Source organism: Colletes gigas, unplaced genomic scaffold, assembly GCF_013123115.1.
Source record: "Colletes gigas isolate AHSC1104 unplaced genomic scaffold, ASM1312311v1 Colletes_gigas_Sc00011, whole genome shotgun sequence".
Classification (NCBI taxonomy): Eukaryota; Metazoa; Arthropoda; class Insecta; order Hymenoptera; family Colletidae; genus Colletes; species Colletes gigas.
The window spans coordinates 2165065-2185713 of NW_025106640.1; the positions used below are offsets into that span (position 1 = coordinate 2165065).

Consider the following 20649-nt stretch of genomic DNA (forward strand, 5'->3'; position numbering starts at 1 on the left):
GTAATGGTTATACGTTGCCAGATGTATCAGAAGTGATATCTGAAATGATATACATATGTACGCTCATATATAGGAATAATAAAAATGAATTTATTTTGTTTCAATAATTCAAATATGATCAGGGGGTCTTAAAACGTGTATTTCCGTAAGAAAAATTTCACAAAATTTTGTTCATCATAATCTTGCTTATGTTCGTCTACATACATAGGTCGGAAAATAGAAAATACCTGGGCAGTCGAGACTTAGAATCGTATGCCGTCGACGTGAGGTCGAATTTTAGTTGTTCAAGTGCGAGAAGGTAAATGAGCCTTCCTCTCTCTTCCTCCCACGAGACGGTCCGAAATTACTTCGGGCAGCTTCGGAGAATCGAGAAAGGGGGCATGTGTCAGTTTGCCTTTGTCGACTCTCCGAAACTCCACGAGCTCACGTACGCGTGATCTGGCATGTGTGATTAGGGCACCGTCGGTGCTTTTCTGGCACCTCTGATCACTGGTTCCGTCACGCATCTCTGGAATGGAGCGTATGGTACGCTGTTTGATAGAGGGGGTAAATAGGTAGCATGGAAGAGAAGAATGTTACGGAAACAAAATAAAGTGAACAAGATTGGAAATATTAAATATATATCTATTAACAAATATATAACAAAATATTGAATGTTTTTGCTCTTTCGGTGCAACCTGCGAGACGTACCTACGATTGATCGTAGATGGCGCCAACAAGGTGCAAGGAATACGATAGGAGTTTCTATTCTAACGGAGTGCATTCGCCGTGTTCTGTTTACAGTATTACTGTGGTTGCGTCCATCATCGTCGTTAGGTACGCTCGTTTCCCCGCTCCTTCCATTCAAAGATTATTATGTCCCGCACGATTTGTTGGTGATGTCCGAAGGCGTGGTGCGTTCGCGTGCTTCTGAAAGCTACTTCGCGTGACAATCGATCTCGGAAGTGGCGGTCGCCGGACGACACGCAGCGATGATTCCCTATTACGTGACGATCTACGGGATTTTGGTGGCCGCGCTCGGTGTCAATGCTCTGCACGCGAAGGATCCGCTGGCACACCACGGGAGATGCGAACCGATCACGATCAATTTATGCATGAACATACCGTACAACGAGACGATTATGCCGAACCTAATGAACCATCAGAAGCAAGAGGACGCTGGCCAAGAGGTGCATCAGTTCGCACCCCTGGTCAAGATGAAGTGCAGCCCCGATCTGCGTTTCTTCCTGTGCACGGTTTACGCGCCCGTATGCACCATCATCGACAGGGCCATACCACCGTGCCGATCGTTATGCGAGAGTGCTCGCGCGGGATGCGAACGTCTGATGAACACCTTCGGATTCGCCTGGCCGGATAATCTCGATTGCGCCAAGCTGCCCGAGAACGGTGGCCCCGAACTCTGCGTTGGACACAACGAGACCACACCGCCAGAACCCTCGGCGCCCGTTTACCCACCACCCCGTATGCCGGTCGCCGAGTTTCAACCATCCTGGCCAGGCGGTCCGAAACCCTTCGGTAGCGGCTACATGGTCGGCGCCAGAGATTTTGGCTTTGTCTGCCCGTTGCAGTTCAAGGTTCCCCACGAACTTGGTTATTCCTTAAAAGTCGGCGACAATGTCGAAAAGAATTGCGGCGCGCCTTGCGACGGGATGTTTTTCACCGAGAGGGAACGACGATTTTCGCGAATCTGGGTCGGTACCTGGGCGTCCGTTTGTGCAGCCTCTTGTTTTTTCACCTTCTTGACGTTTCTCATTGACACGGATAGATTCAGGTAAATAAAAGTGGGTTTCTGTTCACCTTGACGCTTGTAACATTAACATGAAGTGGGAGGATTGGAGATACCGTTCGTTCGTTTAAAGCAATTAAAATGATACCCATCTTATATCTATTAATAAATTAAATTGAATGCTTCAGAAATGAACAAAAAGTATTTTATGTACAGGTATCCTGAAAGACCGATCATCTTCTTGTCAGTATGTTACCTGATGGTAGCACTGGCTTACGTGATCGGTTGGGCTGCTGGTAATTCCATTTCGTGCAGAGAACCTTTCCCACCTCCTTTAGAGAGAATTCAAATGGCGTCGACGATAACGCAAGGTACCAAGCACGAATTGTGCACGGTGCTATTTATGATACTCTACTTCTTCGGGATGGCGTCCAGTATATGGTGGGTCATCCTGACTTTAACGTGGTTCCTAGCTGCTGGTTTAAAATGGGGCCATGAAGCGATAGAAGCCAATTCGCAATATTTCCATTTAGCTGCTTGGGCAGCACCAGCAATAAAAACAGTTACTATTCTCGCAATGGGAAAGGTGGAAGGTGAGTCGTGGAACGCGGTAAAATTTAAGTACTGTACAACGTAATTATAACAATTGTTTCTGTTTATTCTTGCAGGTGATATACTATCAGGTGTTTGTTACGTAGGACTTTGGAACGTCGAAGCTCTACGCGGGTTCGTCTTGGCGCCATTGTGCGTCTACCTTATCCTCGGGACTGTCTTCTTGTTGGCTGGATTTGTGTCTCTGTTCCGTATACGTACGGTGATGAAACACGATGGTACAAAGACTGACAAATTAGAGAAATTAATGATACGTATCGGCATATTTTCCGTGTTATACATAGTTCCTGCGCTGATCGTAATCGCCTGCTTATTTTACGAGCAAGCTTATTTCGATCAATGGATGTTGACCTGGAATATGGAGATGTGTTCAAGGCCTGGACCGCAATCTTTGTATTCGATGCCGTGCCCCGTTGGCGAGCGCACCCGCGACGTTGGGAGACGGCCAGAATTCGAGGTTTTTATGATAAAGTATTTAATGGCTATGATTGTTGGAATAACAAGTAGCTTTTGGGTATGGTCGAGCAAGACACTCTCCAGTTGGCGGCAGTTTTTTAATCACATACAAGGACGCCGGGTAGAAGCGTACGTTTAAACACTTCTAAAGTATATTTAAACAATTTCGTAGAACAAAACTGGAAATGTTTTGTCTTTCTCAATCATCGCATCTGTTCATTAAGCATAACATTCGGATAACGACTAACTAAAGTAACACGTAACAACGCGTTTTCGATCATAGCTGATAAAATTCGAATAATTTATACGATCGTATGTTTGAATAATTCGCATAAAAGGAATAAGTTTTTAAGGTTCGGTTTACGGAACACAGATCTGTGTAGCAAGATACGCATTTTTAGATAATTATTTTTTTTTTATACTTCTTCGGCAGAGATGAGCGGAATATTATTATCGTAAGTTTCATTGAACAAATAACGAATTAAAAATCGCTAATTGAAATCCTTTGTTCGTTATTCGATGCTTCTCGTTCAAATTTTGTTCATCTCTGTTTATAAATGCATCGCAAATAACTATGGGGATTATACAAATGTATTGTGCCAAAATACCTTCTTTTTTTTTTTTTTTTTTATCGAGACAGCTGTATGTTTGTTTAAGCTATTTGTGAATTTTTGTTCACTTATACTTTTTATGAAAGTTCTGTAAGGATTGTATAAAATGTTAAAACTAATCATCGGTTAGTTTGCAAGTATTATTAGACAATGTTTACATTATATTTTAAGTAGTATACTCTTCCCTTATGCCTTACCAGAATTCACAACTAATGTCGTCGTTTAAGTTAAGTTAAAAAAAAAAAAAAAAAAAAATGCTCAAACTGTTTGCAGACAAAGTGTTCAAAGTTTATAAGTGTACTTTTATATTATGCACAAAACAGTGAGCCTGATTTATGGCTCGTTGTGTCTTCAAACCTTCCACTTTAGGTCGATAGATCGAGAACTATTACGCTTAACTAATCTCGCGATGATTTTTTACGAAAGCAGCTTTAGGTATATTTAATAATATTGAATCAAGACTCGAAAAACATTCGAAAATTTCTTTTAATCCGAATCATTGAAGAATCTTTTGATGTTTTTCATTTTCTAATAGATTTATGAACGTTGTCTCTATACAATAAAATTTGGGACAAACGGGATCTTCGAAAGATGTAAAATCGACTTGTAAGCATACGTTATTCTAGGTTAACTAAATTGTATATATATATACTTATATGCATTAATTTTACTATGTACTATAAAATATTTTTAAAAAGTTATGTACATATATATGTCCGCCAAAATATTTGGCATGTTTGTATGTTTCCTATTCGTAATCAAACTAACACGGGCGACTCGATGGAAGCATAAACGCGCGAGTCGCTCGATTATGCTCGGTAACGACACCGAGTATCGAACGCAATCATTGTTCCAATTTCACTGATCAATTCGTCCATTGAAACTGTCGAGCTTTTGTGTATGTCATGTATTTACGGCGATCGATGAAAAATCTTCTAATAAAATGCTGTAATTAAAATGGCCGTTCATACGTTAAAGTAGATGCGCAAAAATATCACACATGAAAATATACGTGACGTTGTGTAAAGTAATTATAACTTTTATATTCTTTATATAATAAATCTGAATATATATATATACATACAAACAGTTTATATACATCTTCGTTTATTTAATCAAATTATATTCGTTTACAAATTACGATTACAAAGTGCATATAGAAAATGGAAATTCTGCTATACGAAATTCCGTTCAATTTTTTATTTTGTCTCGTTGTGGCAATTTGAGAATACCTTTTCTTCGTAAGTATTGTACGAGAAACGGTGTTACACCTAATGTTATCGAAAGTCGGACAGGCGCGAACAGCTTGTGAATTGCATACGCCAACAAGAACTGCGTCGAGCTACTCAGTATACTTTGCACGTGTTCGTTGTTATTGTCTAACATAGTTTTAACCAGAGGCGTTATATCATACCCGCTGAAATCAGTAAATTATTTTTATAAGTACGATTCGACGACTCGTTGTCCCTCCGATGTTACGAGTTCTATGGAAGTTTGATATCGCGGGAACTAACCTAATCACAGCTGCGTAACATCCACCGAGAGATATCAGAGATATTCCTATGTGAAACACGAGAACTGTACGCCCGTAATCCCTCACTATTATTTTAAACCTTTCTTTCTTCGTTGCACCTATATACTGATGCGGCTTTACAACAGCGGGCTTTGCACTGTTCGACTGCTGGGACGAATCTGTCGTATATCTCATACTAAAGATATATTTCGGCCGAAACACTGTTCGCAAAAAGGTAGTCGTCGCGAGGATCCGACTTGCAGTACCTGAGCGACATATTACAATTTTCACACTGTTCACCATGGCGCTGATAAGACGAAGTGCATCTTCGCCGCGCTCTCGTTAATTCTGTACCGATTACGATATTTTTCACGTTAATTAGAGCGTCCAGCACCGATTAATAATTAACCGTAAATTACTGTAGAACGTTAGAAGAAATCTATCGTCGTCGAGGTACGTTGTGCGAACAGATAAACGTAAAAATTAGTTCGTTGCTTAATTTATGCATCCCTTCACCGCGAGCAAAAATTGATCTTTATGATAGTTTAATATTTTATTTAGTAAAATTCAATTATTCTTAAGTGGCTTTATAGTTCTTTTGTCTCTTACTAACCACTTATGTCCTGTTTTATTTGCGAGAAACAGACGTTTTGATAATGATATTTCTGCATGTCTTCGGCGATGTATTTACCGTGCCTGGCCCATTGGCCGCCAGGCATGTTCAAATGCGTCGATTTCCCGGCAGAGCAGAACGGTTTTGGCACGTTGCTTTGCATCGTGCCATTCAAACTGACCGCGCCGAAGCAGTCGTACGAGCCCACGTGGTTATCGCCGCAGGTTACCAGAGCGCCCGTCGAGCGCGCTGTCGGCGCTGATTGTTCGGAAAAGAAAGATTTGCAATCGTTGCTTCTACCATAGAGCAACACAGGCGCGGCGATGTCACGTGACCTTTCCGAGGTAAAGCGACCGGTCTCGTTCGCATATATTTCGGAAACGTTTGTAGGAAGCGGTAGAGTGGGAGGATCGGGATAACGCCGGAGGCTCGTCACGTGAAAAGCATTTATGCGACTTTGGTACACGGTTGTATATCGTGTGCACTGCATTTCGCCTAAAGGGACGCTTGCTGAAAAAATTATAATTATTTTATTCGAAAGAGTGATCGTATTCACCTTGTTGAAAATTAATTTTGAAATAAAAATGGAGGTCGGGGTAATTGTGCGACGTGTTAACGACTTTGTTCATTTTGCCGTGTGTTCCAGAGCAAACGAATATAATTGCTTGCAATTTTCAATATACGTAAATCGAACGAAATGATCCTGTCGCGATCGCATGATTTTGTTGTTTTCAGATCTACTTCATCTCGTCGATGAATCTAATCGATTTCTACGACCTTGAAGCAGTGATGGACATTCGTGGGAATTTTGGTCATGCGCACTGGAGCGCCGTATACACTTAACTAGAATTTAGAGTACCGTTGGATCCCAGTAAGGAACGAAATTTAAGAAAGTTACAGGAAAAGAGACAAAAACAAAAAATTTCCTCTTAATCTACGTAGAGAAATACGTAGGGGATCTTCGATAAGTTAATTTTTGTGTGATTAGCGAGAATTTGAAGTAGAAAGTTCAATTTTGTACAAAACATGGGAATTCTCAACATGCACCTCTTTTTGCGCTAAAGATACATCTATGGCAGAAAGCTAACGCATGCGCAAAAAGGAATCCCACGACGGAAAATTCTATTGCGCATGTCCAAAATTCCCACGAATGTCCCATCACTGCCTTGAAGTATACTGGAGGGAGAAGTCATGTAACTTTTAGTTTTGAGATTACAGACATTAGAAAGCAACAGGTGATTACAATTTGATTTAAAAGAATAGTTTAGTCATGGTTACTGCCTGACCATTATTTCTGTCTCAGGAAACTTAAACTTTTTTTGAAGAAAGTATCAACACGTTCGTTGTATTAATAACGCCGACGAAATAAAAGTAAAGCGAAATAAAATGCGTCGAAACAGTCGTGTTCCGTAGCAAAAAGTAACAGTTCAGGTTGACTCGGTTGTTTTCGAGACACTAAGGATAAATAAACAATTCTACGTAGAAGGCGTGATTTAAAAATAAAAGCGAGCGGTAGTTGTTTCTTACACTAGAACACTCGACAATTTTGAAATCAAGTAACTCGTCAACATCATACATAATTACCAGAAAATTGTATAAATAAATAAAAATGCATCGATGACGTTGCATCTTGTTAACATTCGCTACGAAATTTATTGTCATTCTTTTCTATGCGAAAATGTATTTGCTACGTCATCGTGTTGTTTTGACAACAACGCATAACGAACGTAAAGATACTGTCGCTACGAGTATTTGTTTCTTTAAAAAATAGTTGCTGATAACACCATAAAAAAATGGTATTCTGCCCCTGACACTATCTCTATAATATTGATAATCATACTGATGTGTATTCACGCAATTTCACTTCGTTGTTTAGAAATAAATGGAAGCAAAATAATATATACGAGTATCAAAAGTTACGAGAACTTAATTCAATTCGATTGACGTATCTTTACAATTTAATAGTAATAATGGATACAAACTTTTACGTAAAAATATATTTGAAATTTCATACCTGCATGTGAAATACGTAAAACGGTTGTCAATAAATCGGAAGAGTTACAGATACGTGACAATGCCATCATAGAACCTTAAGCTCACTTACAGACAGCTATCCTCTGTCACGACACTCGTACACTGACAATACAATCTATTCTACCGGGTATATGGCGTAATGGTTGCATATAATTATTCAAAGTTGTTTTTAAAATCCGGTATTTTCAAACTAATTTTAGAATCACAGCCTCTGAATGAACTAACCTAAAGACATTCCGGTTTCGTATTCTCTATCTTACAAGTTAACACACGACACTCCTCGATTATCCTCACAATTCTAATAAAATGTTTGATCGAAGAAAATCAAACCGGTTAATGGTATACATATATCACCACGAATCCATAGATATTATAGTGTGTACTATCTATACAAGCGTATACGAAAGAATAGCCATTTTGAAATACTATTTTTATCTGCGATGCGCATATAACCACTGAAACGCCCTCTGTAGTTTGTATCGGTGTACTAAAAAATGAGGGCCACAATAACGACAGCTGGAGAAAAAAAAACAATTTCAAATCGTTCTAAAAAAATTATGTCTAGCTAGGGGGGGCCAATTACAATCATTTTTGATGAATAGACATACCCCCGAAATCCTATCCATTTTCGAGAAAAAAATTCAGTAGGTGGTCAAACTTTTCGACGAAATTACAAAATTTCAAATCGTTCTAAAAAAAATTATGTTTAGCTAGGGGGGCCAATTACAATCATTTTTGGTGAATAGACATACCCCCGAAATCCTATCCATTTTCGAGAAAAAAATTCAGTAGGTGGTCAAACTTTTTGACGAAATTACAAAATTTCAAATCGTTCTAAAAAAATTATGTTTAGTTAGGGGGGGCCAATTACAATCATTTTTGGTGAATAGACATACCCCCGAAATCCTATCCATTTTCGAGAAAAAAATTCAGTAGGTGGTCAAACTTTTCGACGAAATTACAAAATTTCAAATCGTTCTAAAAAAATTATGTTTAGCTAGGGGGGCCAATTACAATCATTTTTGGTGAATAGACATACCCCCGAAATCCTATCCATTTTCGAGAAAAAAAATTCTTTACCAAAAATATAATGTGTGTAAAGAAGTAAACGATCTATTCTGTACTTCGTCTGTGTTTGCATCTAATTCAATATATTCTATAACTTGTCTGTTCTTGTTAGATACTACAAAATTGGATGCAAGTAGTTCGATCTGTTCACCGTTAGATGGCTACACCATTTCGTTGCCCGCTTCGTTGACCGTCACACTGCATGCTAATAAAATTGATTAATGTTATCATTATTTTATTATCCCACTCATAATTCACTCGTTGGTTCAGTTTACGTATTCTATACTACTACGAAATGATTCATCTCTATCAAAAATATATAGTACTAATGATTATAGACAGCGAAATCAATTCGAAAACAATTTTATTAAAAATATTACGACTATTTGGCCCAACATTCGTGCATTCACAGATTCATGAAACTCTTCTGCCTATTGTTTAAAATTAATTCGCTTGTGTCTGGCGACAGAAATGTTTTCGTAGTAGCTTGACCGTAGTACAATGGTGTAAGTTGGGATAACACTTACACGGCGTTGACGTATAGTTTCACATTGCATCGTTTGTAGTTGAAAAGTCACCAGTATTCTACGCGCTGTGCTTCCTACAATTTCGACGGCGCGCCGACGTGTTCCTCGCGCGCGTTCCGATCATCGTAAAACTACTTTCTTTTCTATTTAATGAAACAATAGTTCGGTCAAGGTACAATTACGTGTTTCGTAAAGAAACACGAACAATACTCCGTGAAATATTCGTGGACAGTACGAAAGTTTACTACGGTGCATAAAGTTCGAAAAACAATCGACTAACAATTAATATTAAACCAGTGTACAAAATTGATATTTTACGAGCGTGGTGTAACCGTGGTTGTGACCGATAACGAAACTAGTAATAACTGTTTGCACCTTCGTGGAATCCAAGGTAATGAAAACAACTTTTCTATTGAAATACATAAACAAAGTTTTATCTTAGTGATATTAATGAAAGATATATCTAAAGACGATACCATTAAAAATTAAGATATATCCTATTAATATGTTTCTTCTATTAATAATTTATTTCTCGTAATCGAAAGTAGAGTAATTATATAAATATTACGTGCAAGATTTTCGATAGGAGAACCGCGATCGAAATTAATGGTACGATTTGGCAGTTTACTGAAATAATTTAAACTTGCCATTCGGTGGTGAATAAAGCATTCGTGGAGTAAAAACAAGATGCGAGAAAGTGAAGGGAGACAAAAGAATCGCGCGCGGGCATCGCGAGTGGCAACGAGCGAATGGCTTCTGGATGGATAACAAGGGCTCCGGTTTAGGGCAAACTTCTGCGGAGTGGGGGGCGAGGGGGCCGTTGGCCGAACGTGCTGCCCGCATCTCTTATTGAAAGCTGACTCGACCCATATTTCGTTCCGTCGGTTACACGTCGTTCTTCCTTACTCCTCCATGCCTTTTTCTTCTCTTTGCTTACGTCACCTATGAAATTTGACGGTGTACCCAATCGACCGACCAATAAAACATGTAAATTTATGCAGACCACTACGCGTACGTCCTTTACGTACTGTGGATAATTCAATGATATCCTCGAATGCGCGTTAACGCTTGCATTTCCGTGAAAATTATTATTTAAGCGGAACGCCAATTTGAATAAATAATTACGATACCGATATTTCAGACAGTTCAACCTGAGGCGATCGACTAATGGCGATGGTAGTCGTATTATCATACTGTATTTTACTCAAACTCATTGTTATCGCTAAAGGTGTCTATCAAAAGTTTTAAAGAACTGTATTTTACTCAAACTCACTGTCCTCGTTAAACCTGTCTATCGCGTAGTTTGTGGAAAGCGGGTTTTTTACATCGTATTTGACACACGTATTCGCCAATGACCCGGTTCTACAGGGGTGGCCGAACACCCTGTATATGTAAATATAAAATCATAGAAACTTATAAACTATATAAAAATGAGCGAGTAACGACATGACAAATTGCAATTAATTTTATTAGATTCCTATGCGATTATTTTAATATTTTGCAAATGGCAAATTTCACACCTTTTCGAATTTTTTTCTCGAACATGGTTAAGATTTCGGGGGTATGTCTATTCACCAAAAGTGATTGTAATTGGCTCCTGCGACGGGAAATAATTTTTCCAGAACGATTTGAAATTTTTTAATTTTGTCGAAAAATTTCACACCTAGAATTTTTTTCTAGAAAATGAGTAGGATATCGAGGGTATGTTTATCGACCGAAAATGATTGTAATTGAGCCCTGCAAACAAAAATAATTTTTCCAGGACGATTTGAAATTTTGTAATTTTGTCGAAAAATTTCACACCTCGAATTTTTTTCTAGAAAATGAGTAGGATTTCGGGGGTATGTTTATTGACCAAAAGTGATTGTAATTGACCCCCGCGACCGAAAATAATTTTTCCAGAATGATTTGAAATCTTTTAATTTAATTTTTTAACAACTTTTTAATGAAGCCTCAGTTAAGATTTTCGTCTTATTTTAACCTTTATACGTGCTCAAGATACAGTTTACATTTGCCAGAGTCGAGCAGAAGATTTTTTTGTAGATCAACATTAAAAGTTACAAAATTAATAAAGTAGATTACGCGGAATAAAAATGCTTCTGTATCTTCGAAAAAGTTGTCGATTATGAGAACAATAATATCAACATGATCTACGGCATCGTATTACACGTATGTGTTCGCTCTACATAAATTTAATTGGTCACGTTCGTGTCATCAACACGTGCCATTTCCGTGCAAAACAGCAAAAGAAAGACATACGATAAACGTTGTTACGTTATATAATTAACACCTGCCGACACGCGTGCGTTGTTCGCACGTTCGATGTTCGCGAATTGTAAATAATAATATTCTGGAATTGAAAGCACCGGTAATAATATTTTTTATTTCGAAATTAATTTGTTTAAGAATCGCTTTACCGCGCTAAGATCGCAAATGTTCGATTAAAATGTTACGACAGCAGTACACGTTCTTCCCCTATTTTGTTACCATCGTTGGCTCGAACGAGCATGCGCAATAATTGGTTACACGAGACGTGATTTCTTCACCCCGCTTTACTTCGAACGTCTCTTTAAGACTTCGCTAATTGCTGTATTGAGCAAACCAGAAAACCACTTAACGGTAGTCAACTTCATTAATTTCACTCTTGATTTTCTCTAATTAATGTCCTTTATCTCTAATTAATTCTAAGAATCACTCAAACATTTACAAGAGCATATATCGTTTGTTACTATCTATATGGGAATCGATGTTGAAATACAATTTGTTAAATTTTTCATTGTATCTTTAGTATCATCGAGTCGACGGGGTTTCCCCGATGAAAACGAGTCCAAACACGACCCTGTTTAAATTATTTTTAATTGCACATTGTTTATATCATTTTTTTAAACTATAGGAATTTAAAAATAGTTCGAACAGAGTCGTGTTCGTCATTTTCATTGGGAAAACCAAAGCAATTCATCGGCAAGAATGTCAGCGATTAATTACATTCGCGAATATATGCTTCTCGTTTCACATTGGAATCCCAAATGAAGAGTCCCGCGTATTTTTCTGCTCGGGCAAGCTTTTTCTCTCGCTTACATAAGTGCACGCAGCTTCCGAAGAAAATAAGAAGCATATTTTCCTCGTCGACCTTTCCGCGACAATGAGTTGGTTATTCATGATTAACAATAATTACAAAAAACACTTTGTACGCAGAAGGATGACATATACCGCATAAAGTAATTGCAGGTTAGTCCATTGAAGTGATTTCATCGCTCGATGTATAAATGTACATTTTCAATAAATCAGAAACGTCTGTGTCATTTTGTCAAATCAATTTCAAAATGATTGATGTTACTCGCATTTGCCTACATCATAAATTGTCCTTCTTCCCCCTCCCCTAGATGTCGCGTCATCGCTTCAAAAGAAACAAAATTACGTGTGCATATTTACCTCGAGTAAAATCTGTTTAAATAAAACGACAGTGAGATCGTGGACCGATCTGTTGCTCGATCCCCCATTTCTCTTTTCTAACGAAGTCGACGTGACGCGAGCTACGCGAAGAAAAATGCAAAAATGACGCGCGATCTTATTATCGGCGCGATTCTGGCGCGGAAATAAGCCTCGGGAATTGATAAAACAAACGATTTAACGCGCTGCCGCGCACGCTCTTCGGAACGATAATCGACCGTCCACACTCACCGTTGATAAGCGATAATTCAGAAATATATTACGCGTATAATGTGTATGTGGAGCAAGTTGGACGACAGCGACTAATAAGGCGGGCGATAATTACAATGAAGCCGGACATTCGACTGGGGGTCCAGGAGCAGACGACCCAAACAATGGTAAAATTACAATTTCACTCTCCGTTCGATAATTTACGACTTAACGTGTCCACCGTCGCTTTTAACTTGCTCGAAAAATAACACTTTTCCACGTTTCGTTACGATCGACTCCCCGACCAATGTCTATCGAATAAAATATTATGGTGTACGTTTCACACGATGAAATACGCGTTACTCTCGAAATCACTTTATCGATCAGGCCGATAAATTTGTCAAACTTCTCAAATCAAACAACTTTGATATGCTATAGAAGTTAGATAACCACTAAACTTACTGCGTTAAATGTATGTCTCGTTTCAACACCACAGAGTACTGTCCCTCCAATTGCCGCTGTTTTTGTCCAGTATTATCCCCACCACTTAATCGCATCTCGCACACTCTCACTGTTTCTCACTCGCGATCTCGATCCACAAGGAAAAATCACGAACCGCCAAACGTAAATTTAGTGAAAAATGTTTCGAACAGAATTGAAAAAGAACTGTACACTCGATACTATTTTCATTAAATATATTGTTTCAAATTTAAGAATTATATAGGAATAAATAAAATTGATTACTTGTCTATCAAAATCGATAAGTAGCGACAACAATGCAGCACAGATTTTAGGTTAGACCGATCGATATTTTTGCAAGGTTCTATCCGAGTTTAGTTGATTTCTTATGATGCTTTGTTATTAAGAAATCAATCGTTTTGTATTAAAAAACAATGGTAAAGTTCACGTACTAAAAGTGTACGTACGACGTGCAACAGGTCTGATGAGATTATTGCGCAATGCTTAGGGTCAGAAATGTTAATACTTTAAGTGAGAAACTGTAAGTACACTCGTTCAGCTATTTACTTTTTGCAAGAGCAAGAATGCTAATGATTAATTAATATTCCAACTCATGTTATTCTAATATACACTAATAAGCACTACTAAAATTTATTAAATGCAAGTTACAGCATTAAAGAATTTTATAGAATAATCCGACAACTTCTATCATAGATATTAGCCGAGACAAACTCCTGAGATATTTTCAGATTCGATCCCGATTTATTTTTCCTATATGTAACCAATGTCTAACTTTAGACTAAATGCGATACTATGAGTTACAAGGAAATGCAACGAGTAAGAGTAAATGTTAAAATGAACGATCTTCTTCCGTAAATAATACTAAATACGTAAAATGTTAAACGATAATCAATTAACTGATTATTATTTAAATTGATAACGAATATTTGAGAGAAGTAATTATAACCATAAAATTAATTAATTTTTTACGCGTCGATCGTGACCTCTGTGATCGGTTCAAACAACTTTTTCCCACCGACTCGTTGATAACAAATACAGATTCGATCAAACACTTATAAATGTTGATTTGTCTGATTCACGTGCATATGCAATGTCCACAAAGATAATAGTACATCGAATGTTTGGAAACAGTGAAAGCAAACTATTTACAGTACATTTCCCGGAAGTTACCGTTAATTTGACAAAGTTACAGCACTTTTGGAAAACATTATCTGCCCTAGATCACTTCCGTCCTAAATAAAGAATCTGACGTGGAATTAGGCGTGCTGCGTTACAGCGATTTGTTATTTTACCGCCAGATTGTCAGATGGACAATATTTATTCAGTCACGGTGGAAAAAGAGTTGCTCTCGATTGCATTGCAGCATTTTTAAACACACCGTTACAACCGCGAATATATTAAAATCAATAAAGTTTCGAATTTATGTATATAAAATAAGATTCAGAAGATAAAAAGTAATTTGCCTGGCGACGAAGGTGTTAAATATATTTACAAATTCTCCACTTTACTATAAGCCACGAAAACCTTGATTCAGACATGGTCAAATGGGTGACATTTTAAGAACAATGCGATCTGACGCCCCATGATCTTTGAGAGGGTCCAACGAACCCGTGATTCCTCAATTCACAGAGTTTACTTTAACACAGTGGAATGACATATGCCGCTCTTAATCCTCCTCGTTAAGAACGCAAATGATGAAATGGAAATGAGTAATATGCACACAATGAGGAGTGTATCTTACACCAGGCACACAAAGCGCCGCGAAGCATGTCAAATAACAAGGCCAAATAAGGCTGCGAGATAACAACAGCTGTACTCACGAGCGGAATAATAATTACGACGCGATACCTGGTGTGAACGTACCTCGGTGTTGTGGTAGTAAGGACAGAAGATTCTATCGACGGTTCTCCTTCGTGTGCCCCACGATTACCATAAAGGGACTTCAGATATTCACCGATGGTACTCGAGGTTCCTTTCTGACTTACAAGGAGAGATCCCTGTGGAGTTTCATTGTTACTTGGAACTGATGCGTTTAGTCTTGTAACGCGTGCTACACGCGCACGATAGTTTCGTAAACATTTCTTTTTTCTGTAAATACCGATTACCTAGTAAGCAATGGACGATAACAATTTTTGACGAGATATAATTTCGATTGCAATCGACACTAATTTAATATGTAAAAATAAAATTAAGCTGATCTTCGTAACTCGGAAAAAGATAAAACAAAATATGAACGAATTCTTAGTGTTAATGTGTGTTTAAAATCCTTTAAGCCTGAGAAGCCTGAATGGCAGGAATATTCTACGGAGGATTCCTCAATGTCTGGACTCGTCGGTTCTTTACGAAACCTGGAGGAGACTTCCGGGAACGCAGCGCAACCTTATCGAAAGAACAGCCTCGCCATTGCTTTGCACTCGAATCTGACCGGTTTCACGGCCGCTAACAATCAAGAGATCTCCACTTTTCACGTGGTCGACTCGGCGCGAAGACGACTGAGCAATGTCAGCGACGTGGTATCTAGGAAGATCTCTCACACGATACGCTGGAGGACCGTTTCCGCTTCGATTGAGCTCACCGTGTCACAGGTAACTCGCAACATAATGAAACATAGCAGGAGAATCACCCTGTACTTCTGTCTAAAAATAAATTCAATTCCAAGTTTTATCTTGAGATGACTATTAAAGTAGAGCATGAAGATTTTTCTACCTTAAGTTAAAGAATGGTGGTCTCATAGATGGTACACAATTGTAGAAAACGACTGAGTTGTTCAGTCCAACCGTAGAGTTCTATCTGTTGAAAAAGAGACAAGAAATTAATCTAAAAATTGAATTCAAGAGCGTTATATACTTATCTTTTGTCCAGGGCTCCTCACTGTGCGCCCAGTATATTCGAAATCGTTTGAAACGATCCGGAATCTTTCAACGAAAGCTTGGCCTGAAGAGGATGAGGAGCGCCATGTTGCTTCCGGGCGGTGGCGTAGTCGGTGAAGTTTATCCAGAGTTGACGTCGGTCGGGGCCGAGCTGGAAAAAATGCATCCGAAATTATTCAATCGTGTCGCCCGGCAGATCGGTTGCAGCAACTTCTCGTCGGAACAATCCACCAGCGAGGCCATAGTCGACGTCTCCAGAGAGATGATCAGAAACGGAGAGATGACATGGAGCAAGGTGATAGCCCTTTACGCGGTCGCAGGTGGCATTGCAGTGGACTGCGTGCGTCAGGGCAAACCTGAATACCTGCTCGCCGTACAAAGAGGTAATTGATTCTGTTAAAATTGCAACGTGATTCCTCCGACCTTGGGTTCTTTCGCTCTAGCGATAGAAAGACTTTACATCATTATACACGCTTTAATTCGGTTGGTTTCTCAGGTATGACCGATGTTTTAGAAGAGGATCTTGCTGTGTGGATACAAGCGAACGGTGGATGGGTAAGATAAAATGTATTGTACACTAAAACTGTTATTTAAATTGTAGTTCTTTCGACAAAAGATGTACCGTTGATTTCAGTCCTCTTTGGCAACGCGGTACAGGCCTGTAACAGAAGAGTCACCATGGTACACCCATAAGTTTGTACTACTATTTATATTTACCATGTTCATCGTTGGTACGATCTCGATATTTTTGAAGATTCTAGTTTTATAACGCGAGCGAAATGTAGTTTGGTAAAAAAAAGAATTTATTTATTGTACGACCTTTTATTCGAAAGATCCTTATGAAACCTTTTTCGTATTACATGATACCAGGCCTGTAAAATATATGCGATTCACGGTGCTATTTATCCCGAATAATTACAAGATTTTTTTTTAAAACTGAAATGCAGGTTCGTTATACTTCACTTTTATATATTTTAATAAACAATTTGTATAAACGAGACTGTTGTTGCCCTTTCACATATGCATTTCTCGATCCGACGATTCGGGCTTTTGTACTTCCGTTTCCGATGGCTCGACCGGGTCTGGTCGAAAGAGAGGAGTTTCGATGACTTCCTGGTGAAAATAGGTTGTCTCACTGTTTAATAAAAAATGTACGTATGATGTGCAAGATGGCTGGAACTGTGCGATGAAAGAGAGTTATTTGTTTACTTGCGCTTTAGCAATGGTCGCCATATACGCAAGAAAACTTTGATTTGTTTCTTCCTTATTGATTACTTGAAGGTACTCTTTTCTTGCCCGCAATACTTCCTCTTGCTGTTTTTTGTGTCTGATTGCCAACTCTAACGCTCTAAGAAAAAAAAAAAAATTAAAAACAATTGAAAACAACTTACGACGAATTAAACAATACCTGTTCCAGTTGTACATTTCAAGGTTGATTCGTATAGCTTCTTCAATTAATCCGTTTTGCAAGAGTATACCTTCAGCAGTTAATAAATCGCCCGACAGCAGCGCCATTTCTGCCAGTCTCTCCGTTTTACTTGGCAGACCCTTTCAATGGCAAATAAATGGGCATTATTAAAAACTATTTCCAGTTGTATTTAAATTGTTACCTTTATATATTGAATATAATCGACTTTGTCGAATCTTGATATCGCTGCGTATGCTTCCTCCGCGGCGTTCATTTCTTTATTGTCGGTTGCCATAACGGCCATACAGGTCCACAATATTTCATTCTAACGGGTAGGTTCGTTTTAGAGAAATCGAAATCTCAACTATACAGGAAATTAAAAGTACACTAATTACCTGAGCAATTCGACAAAGAGACAACGCTTCTTTCCATCTCTTGTTCAATATATGCTGATGAAGACTAATGAAAAACGTATAAAATGTAGAAGCTACTAACGCTCCATCGCCGCGACGTATCATCACCATACCATTGTACACGTTTACTATACTCGGCTGTTTACCAAATTCACTGAAAGTATTTGCAAAATGTAAGTACAAGGTACGATCGAATAAATTGAATTTAACAGAGGAGAATGAAATTTAACTAAAACCTGCTTTCTTTATCGATCCTTGTTTTTTTTATTATTTTACGGTCGCTATAATGTACGCAATTAGGACACAACCACACCGACAGCGTTGCGTCCAACATTGCTGCTAAGACATTTGCATCAGTCGCCCACGCAATGTCTTGAGTCATAGCAGCTGAAAAAGCAAGTGATAATTTATAGAAACGTTTGACACTGAACATCTATCGCGAATACGAAAAATGCCTACCTATTTTGCATATTCTACCGAAACCCGAAGTTCTCACAGAAACCAAAAACAAATCTTTATTTACATCGATTAACGCTACTTGTCGATCAGCGGGTCCTCCGATATGATTCAACGCTACCCTTGTGATACTTTGAAGATGCGTGTAAGGTTGACTTTCTGTCGTCGGTTTGTTGTAAGCCAACTCCAAAACGTGCAGCACTAAATAATAACTTTCATAAGAAATCATGTATGGAACAATTTCCTTTTTTTTCGTACCCGAGAATACGTTCTGTCGTACATTTTTCATTCGTTTGCGATCTCAAAACCAACGTGTCGGTGCACAGTGACACGCAAGGAGGATGAAGTCGTTCCTGCGTCATTCCTTTCCATTTTGGAGTCCCCAGTAACCGACCTTGATAACTGTACAACGATACGCTGTTCCATTCAACCAGTAAGAAGTGTCTAAAAAGTAGCGTTTGCATTAACACCGAATATTTTCTCTTTATTCGTCAGAAATATAAGATAATTATTATATACTTCTCTGCAAGAAGTACCCCTGATATGCTGGTATTCTTCAAATCAAATATGGCCGGCGTGTTCCAATTCGTTACCGAGTAAACGTGACATTGCGCCGGCGTGATGACAACTAAATGATCGAAACCAAATTCTAACTGAACCACGCGATCAGATATGTCTAATGTTTCTCTGATTTCGTTATTAATATGCCTGACTTCGATTACTTTTCGTTTGGTCAACGTGGCTTCATAATTATTCCATTCTAATCTCCTATTTATTTTTAGAATCCATAAATACAGAAGCAATGGTTTTCGATAACATTCTGTTATTATATCTTTTGTTTATACCTATCTATTATATGTCCAGTCAACACGGTTCCATTACCGCAAGCCATAGCAACCTGAGTACTGTCGTTAGACCAAGCAATACTGTATATACTTCCAACATTAATTTTTTCTAATGAATGGGACCACTAAAAAAAATACATATTAATGATTTGTAAATCTAAATTACAATATATAATATAAATCTAAACTAACTCCCGTTTTGTCGCAAAGCTTGATTGTATTAAATGATCCAACAGCAAAATGGTTTCCAGAGTAGCTCCAACTCACGGCCGTAATGGGGTGAGTTCCTGCATTGCTAGAAAACAACTGACTGCCATTTGAGTCCCACACCTTTGGGGAAAAAGATTCAATTTAAATTTAATTAAATCTTTTCTTTCACAATGAAAATTCATGCTTTGTAATTGTACATACCTTGTACCTACAATCTTCCCCACCAGACACTATGAGCCCATGAGTATGATTCCAACATAAAACCAAAATAAGTCCATCATGTGCAAGTAACTGAAATGAAAGATTTCTTTGATCATTAATCTGTTCTTTAATAATTTAAAGGCTGCATGTATGTATTAAATTAATAAACCTTTCGAGGTTTGGAGTTAGAATTAAGTGATTGGAATGTTAGATGAGCTCCCTGAGAATACAGCACTGTCATACAATCAGGACTCCAGACAGCTGATAAAATAGGCAACGTGCCTCTAACTATAACGGATCGAAGCATCCCGCTACGTGACCATACTTTTATCAAACCATCCTCGCCAGCTGAAATTGTTCAAATATTGTGCAGTCAACTATTCAGGATTTCCCCTTTGCAAAGTGTTCAAATTACCAGTCAAGAGGGCAGAACCGTCGCTGCTCCACTTGCCCACTGTTGTTGCTCCTTTGTGAGCATCAACACTTTTCTCTATACGTCCATTCTTATTTACCAAATGATACTTTCCTACAATAAAAATATCAAATTAGAGCACAGTAATATGTATTGCAATAAAATAAGCAGTAAACATGTTAGTTTGAAATTCTCGAAGTAAATACCATCCGCTGTAGTGATCAACAAAACATCCAACGATTGCTTCTTCGTAATCAACGTTGTATAATTTGGCCGTGGATGCCATTGCATATCCGTGGGATAAAAGTCATCGGGAAATTCTGTAACGATGCTGGAATGAGCGATTCCGCCTTCCAGGTGCCAAGATATCAACAAATGATCCTCGCTGTAGGAAAAAAGTAATAATCGATTACTTCGCGGATGTAATTTTTCATGAATGTTAAAAACATACCCGCAGGAATAAATTTCCTCCGCCGAGCTCCATGCTACGCACGTTACCAGCCGTTTGTGGCCATTACGATTTTGCAATGATATTTTGAATCTCATATTACACGA

General features: G+C 38.4%; 4 protein-coding genes across 7 annotated transcripts; 2 read left to right on the top strand and 2 right to left on the bottom strand.

The window, feature by feature from the left end:
* The first annotated feature begins 798 nt into the window (after positions 1–798).
* On the top strand, positions 799–2941 carry LOC122398293 (frizzled-2). 2 transcript variants are annotated; one of them, XM_043398013.1, is made up of 4 exons: positions 799–1771; positions 1943–2319; positions 2395–2556; positions 2623–2941. In XM_043398013.1, exons 1-4 carry the CDS (start codon positions 972–974, stop codon positions 2931–2933), a joined length of 1650 nt encoding a protein of 549 aa, XP_043253948.1. In that variant the 5' UTR covers positions 799–971; the 3' UTR covers positions 2934–2941. The 2 variants fall into 2 exon arrangements, with proteins under 2 accessions (XP_043253948.1, XP_043253947.1); XM_043398012.1 differs by having other exon boundaries at positions 2395–2941.
* A 1547-nt stretch (positions 2942–4488) lies between these two features.
* Positions 4489–7973, bottom strand: LOC122398294. The gene is made up of 4 exons (XM_043398015.1): positions 7546–7973; positions 5532–6041; positions 4920–5184; positions 4489–4822 (listed from the first exon to the last, which is right to left on the bottom strand). Exons 1-4 carry the CDS (start codon positions 7613–7615, stop codon positions 4597–4599), a joined length of 1071 nt encoding a protein of 356 aa, XP_043253950.1. The 5' UTR covers positions 7616–7973; the 3' UTR covers positions 4489–4596.
* Positions 7974–8886: 913 nt separating this feature from the next.
* Positions 8887–17053, top strand: LOC122398297 (bcl-2-related ovarian killer protein homolog B). Of its 3 annotated transcripts, none has more exons than XM_043398021.1 (5): positions 8887–9551; positions 15553–15864; positions 16142–16532; positions 16646–16704; positions 16784–17050. In XM_043398021.1, the coding sequence occupies exons 2-5, from the start codon at positions 15598–15600 to the stop codon at positions 16916–16918; spliced, it is 852 nt and encodes a 283-aa protein (XP_043253956.1). In that variant the 5' UTR covers positions 8887–9551; positions 15553–15597; the 3' UTR covers positions 16919–17050. The 3 variants fall into 3 exon arrangements, with proteins under 3 accessions (XP_043253956.1, XP_043253954.1, XP_043253955.1); XM_043398019.1 differs by lacking the exon at positions 8887–9551 and adding an exon at positions 12547–12987 and having other exon boundaries at positions 16784–17051; XM_043398020.1 differs by lacking the exon at positions 8887–9551 and adding an exon at positions 14861–15238 and having other exon boundaries at positions 16784–17053.
* Positions 17054–17130: 77 nt separating this feature from the next.
* On the bottom strand, positions 17131–20640 carry LOC122398296 (intraflagellar transport protein 80 homolog). The gene is made up of 16 exons (XM_043398018.1): positions 20546–20640; positions 20301–20479; positions 20098–20208; positions 19852–20030; positions 19683–19772; positions 19464–19601; positions 19272–19396; positions 18946–19194; positions 18707–18870; positions 18430–18627; positions 18207–18357; positions 17953–18124; positions 17760–17882; positions 17558–17697; positions 17359–17497; positions 17131–17262 (listed from the first exon to the last, which is right to left on the bottom strand). The coding sequence occupies exons 1-16, from the start codon at positions 20638–20640 to the stop codon at positions 17164–17166; spliced, it is 2352 nt and encodes a 783-aa protein (XP_043253953.1). The 3' UTR covers positions 17131–17163.
* Positions 20641–20649: the final 9 nt, after the last annotated feature.

Bases quoted from the DNA above. Each gene is read 5' to 3' on its own strand.
- LOC122398296 (XM_043398018.1), bottom strand. From the start codon at position 20,640: ATGAGATTCAAAATATCATTGCAAAATCGTAATGGCCACAAACGGCTG. The intron at 18,358-18,429 runs GTAGGCATTTTT...TTGCTTTTTCAG, and splicing joins CGGTAGAATATGCAAAATAG to CTGCTATGACTCAAGACATT. The intron at 17,883-17,952 runs GTAATTAGTGTA...CCTACCCGTTAG, and splicing joins CTCTTTGTCGAATTGCTCAG to AATGAAATATTGTGGACCTG.
- LOC122398297 (XM_043398019.1), top strand. From the start codon at position 12,937: ATGAAGCCGGACATTCGACTGGGGGTCCAGGAGCAGACGACCCAAACA. The intron at 15,865-16,141 runs GTAACTCGCAAC...TCTTTTGTCCAG, and splicing joins TTGAGCTCACCGTGTCACAG to GGCTCCTCACTGTGCGCCCA. The intron at 16,533-16,645 runs GTAATTGATTCT...TTGGTTTCTCAG, and splicing joins CCTGCTCGCCGTACAAAGAG to GTATGACCGATGTTTTAGAA.
- LOC122398294 (XM_043398015.1), bottom strand. From the start codon at position 7,615: ATGATGGCATTGTCACGTATCTGTAACTCTTCCGATTTATTGACAACC. The intron at 6,042-7,545 runs GTATGAAATTTC...TAATTTTTTCAG, and splicing joins TTTACGTATTTCACATGCAG to CAAGCGTCCCTTTAGGCGAA. The intron at 4,823-4,919 runs GTTAGTTCCCGC...TACTGATTTCAG, and splicing joins TGTTACGCAGCTGTGATTAG to CGGGTATGATATAACGCCTC.
- LOC122398293 (XM_043398012.1), top strand. From the start codon at position 972: ATGATTCCCTATTACGTGACGATCTACGGGATTTTGGTGGCCGCGCTC. The intron at 1,772-1,942 runs GTAAATAAAAGT...TTTTATGTACAG, and splicing joins ATTGACACGGATAGATTCAG to GTATCCTGAAAGACCGATCA. The intron at 2,320-2,394 runs GTGAGTCGTGGA...TTATTCTTGCAG, and splicing joins CGCAATGGGAAAGGTGGAAG to GTGATATACTATCAGGTGTT.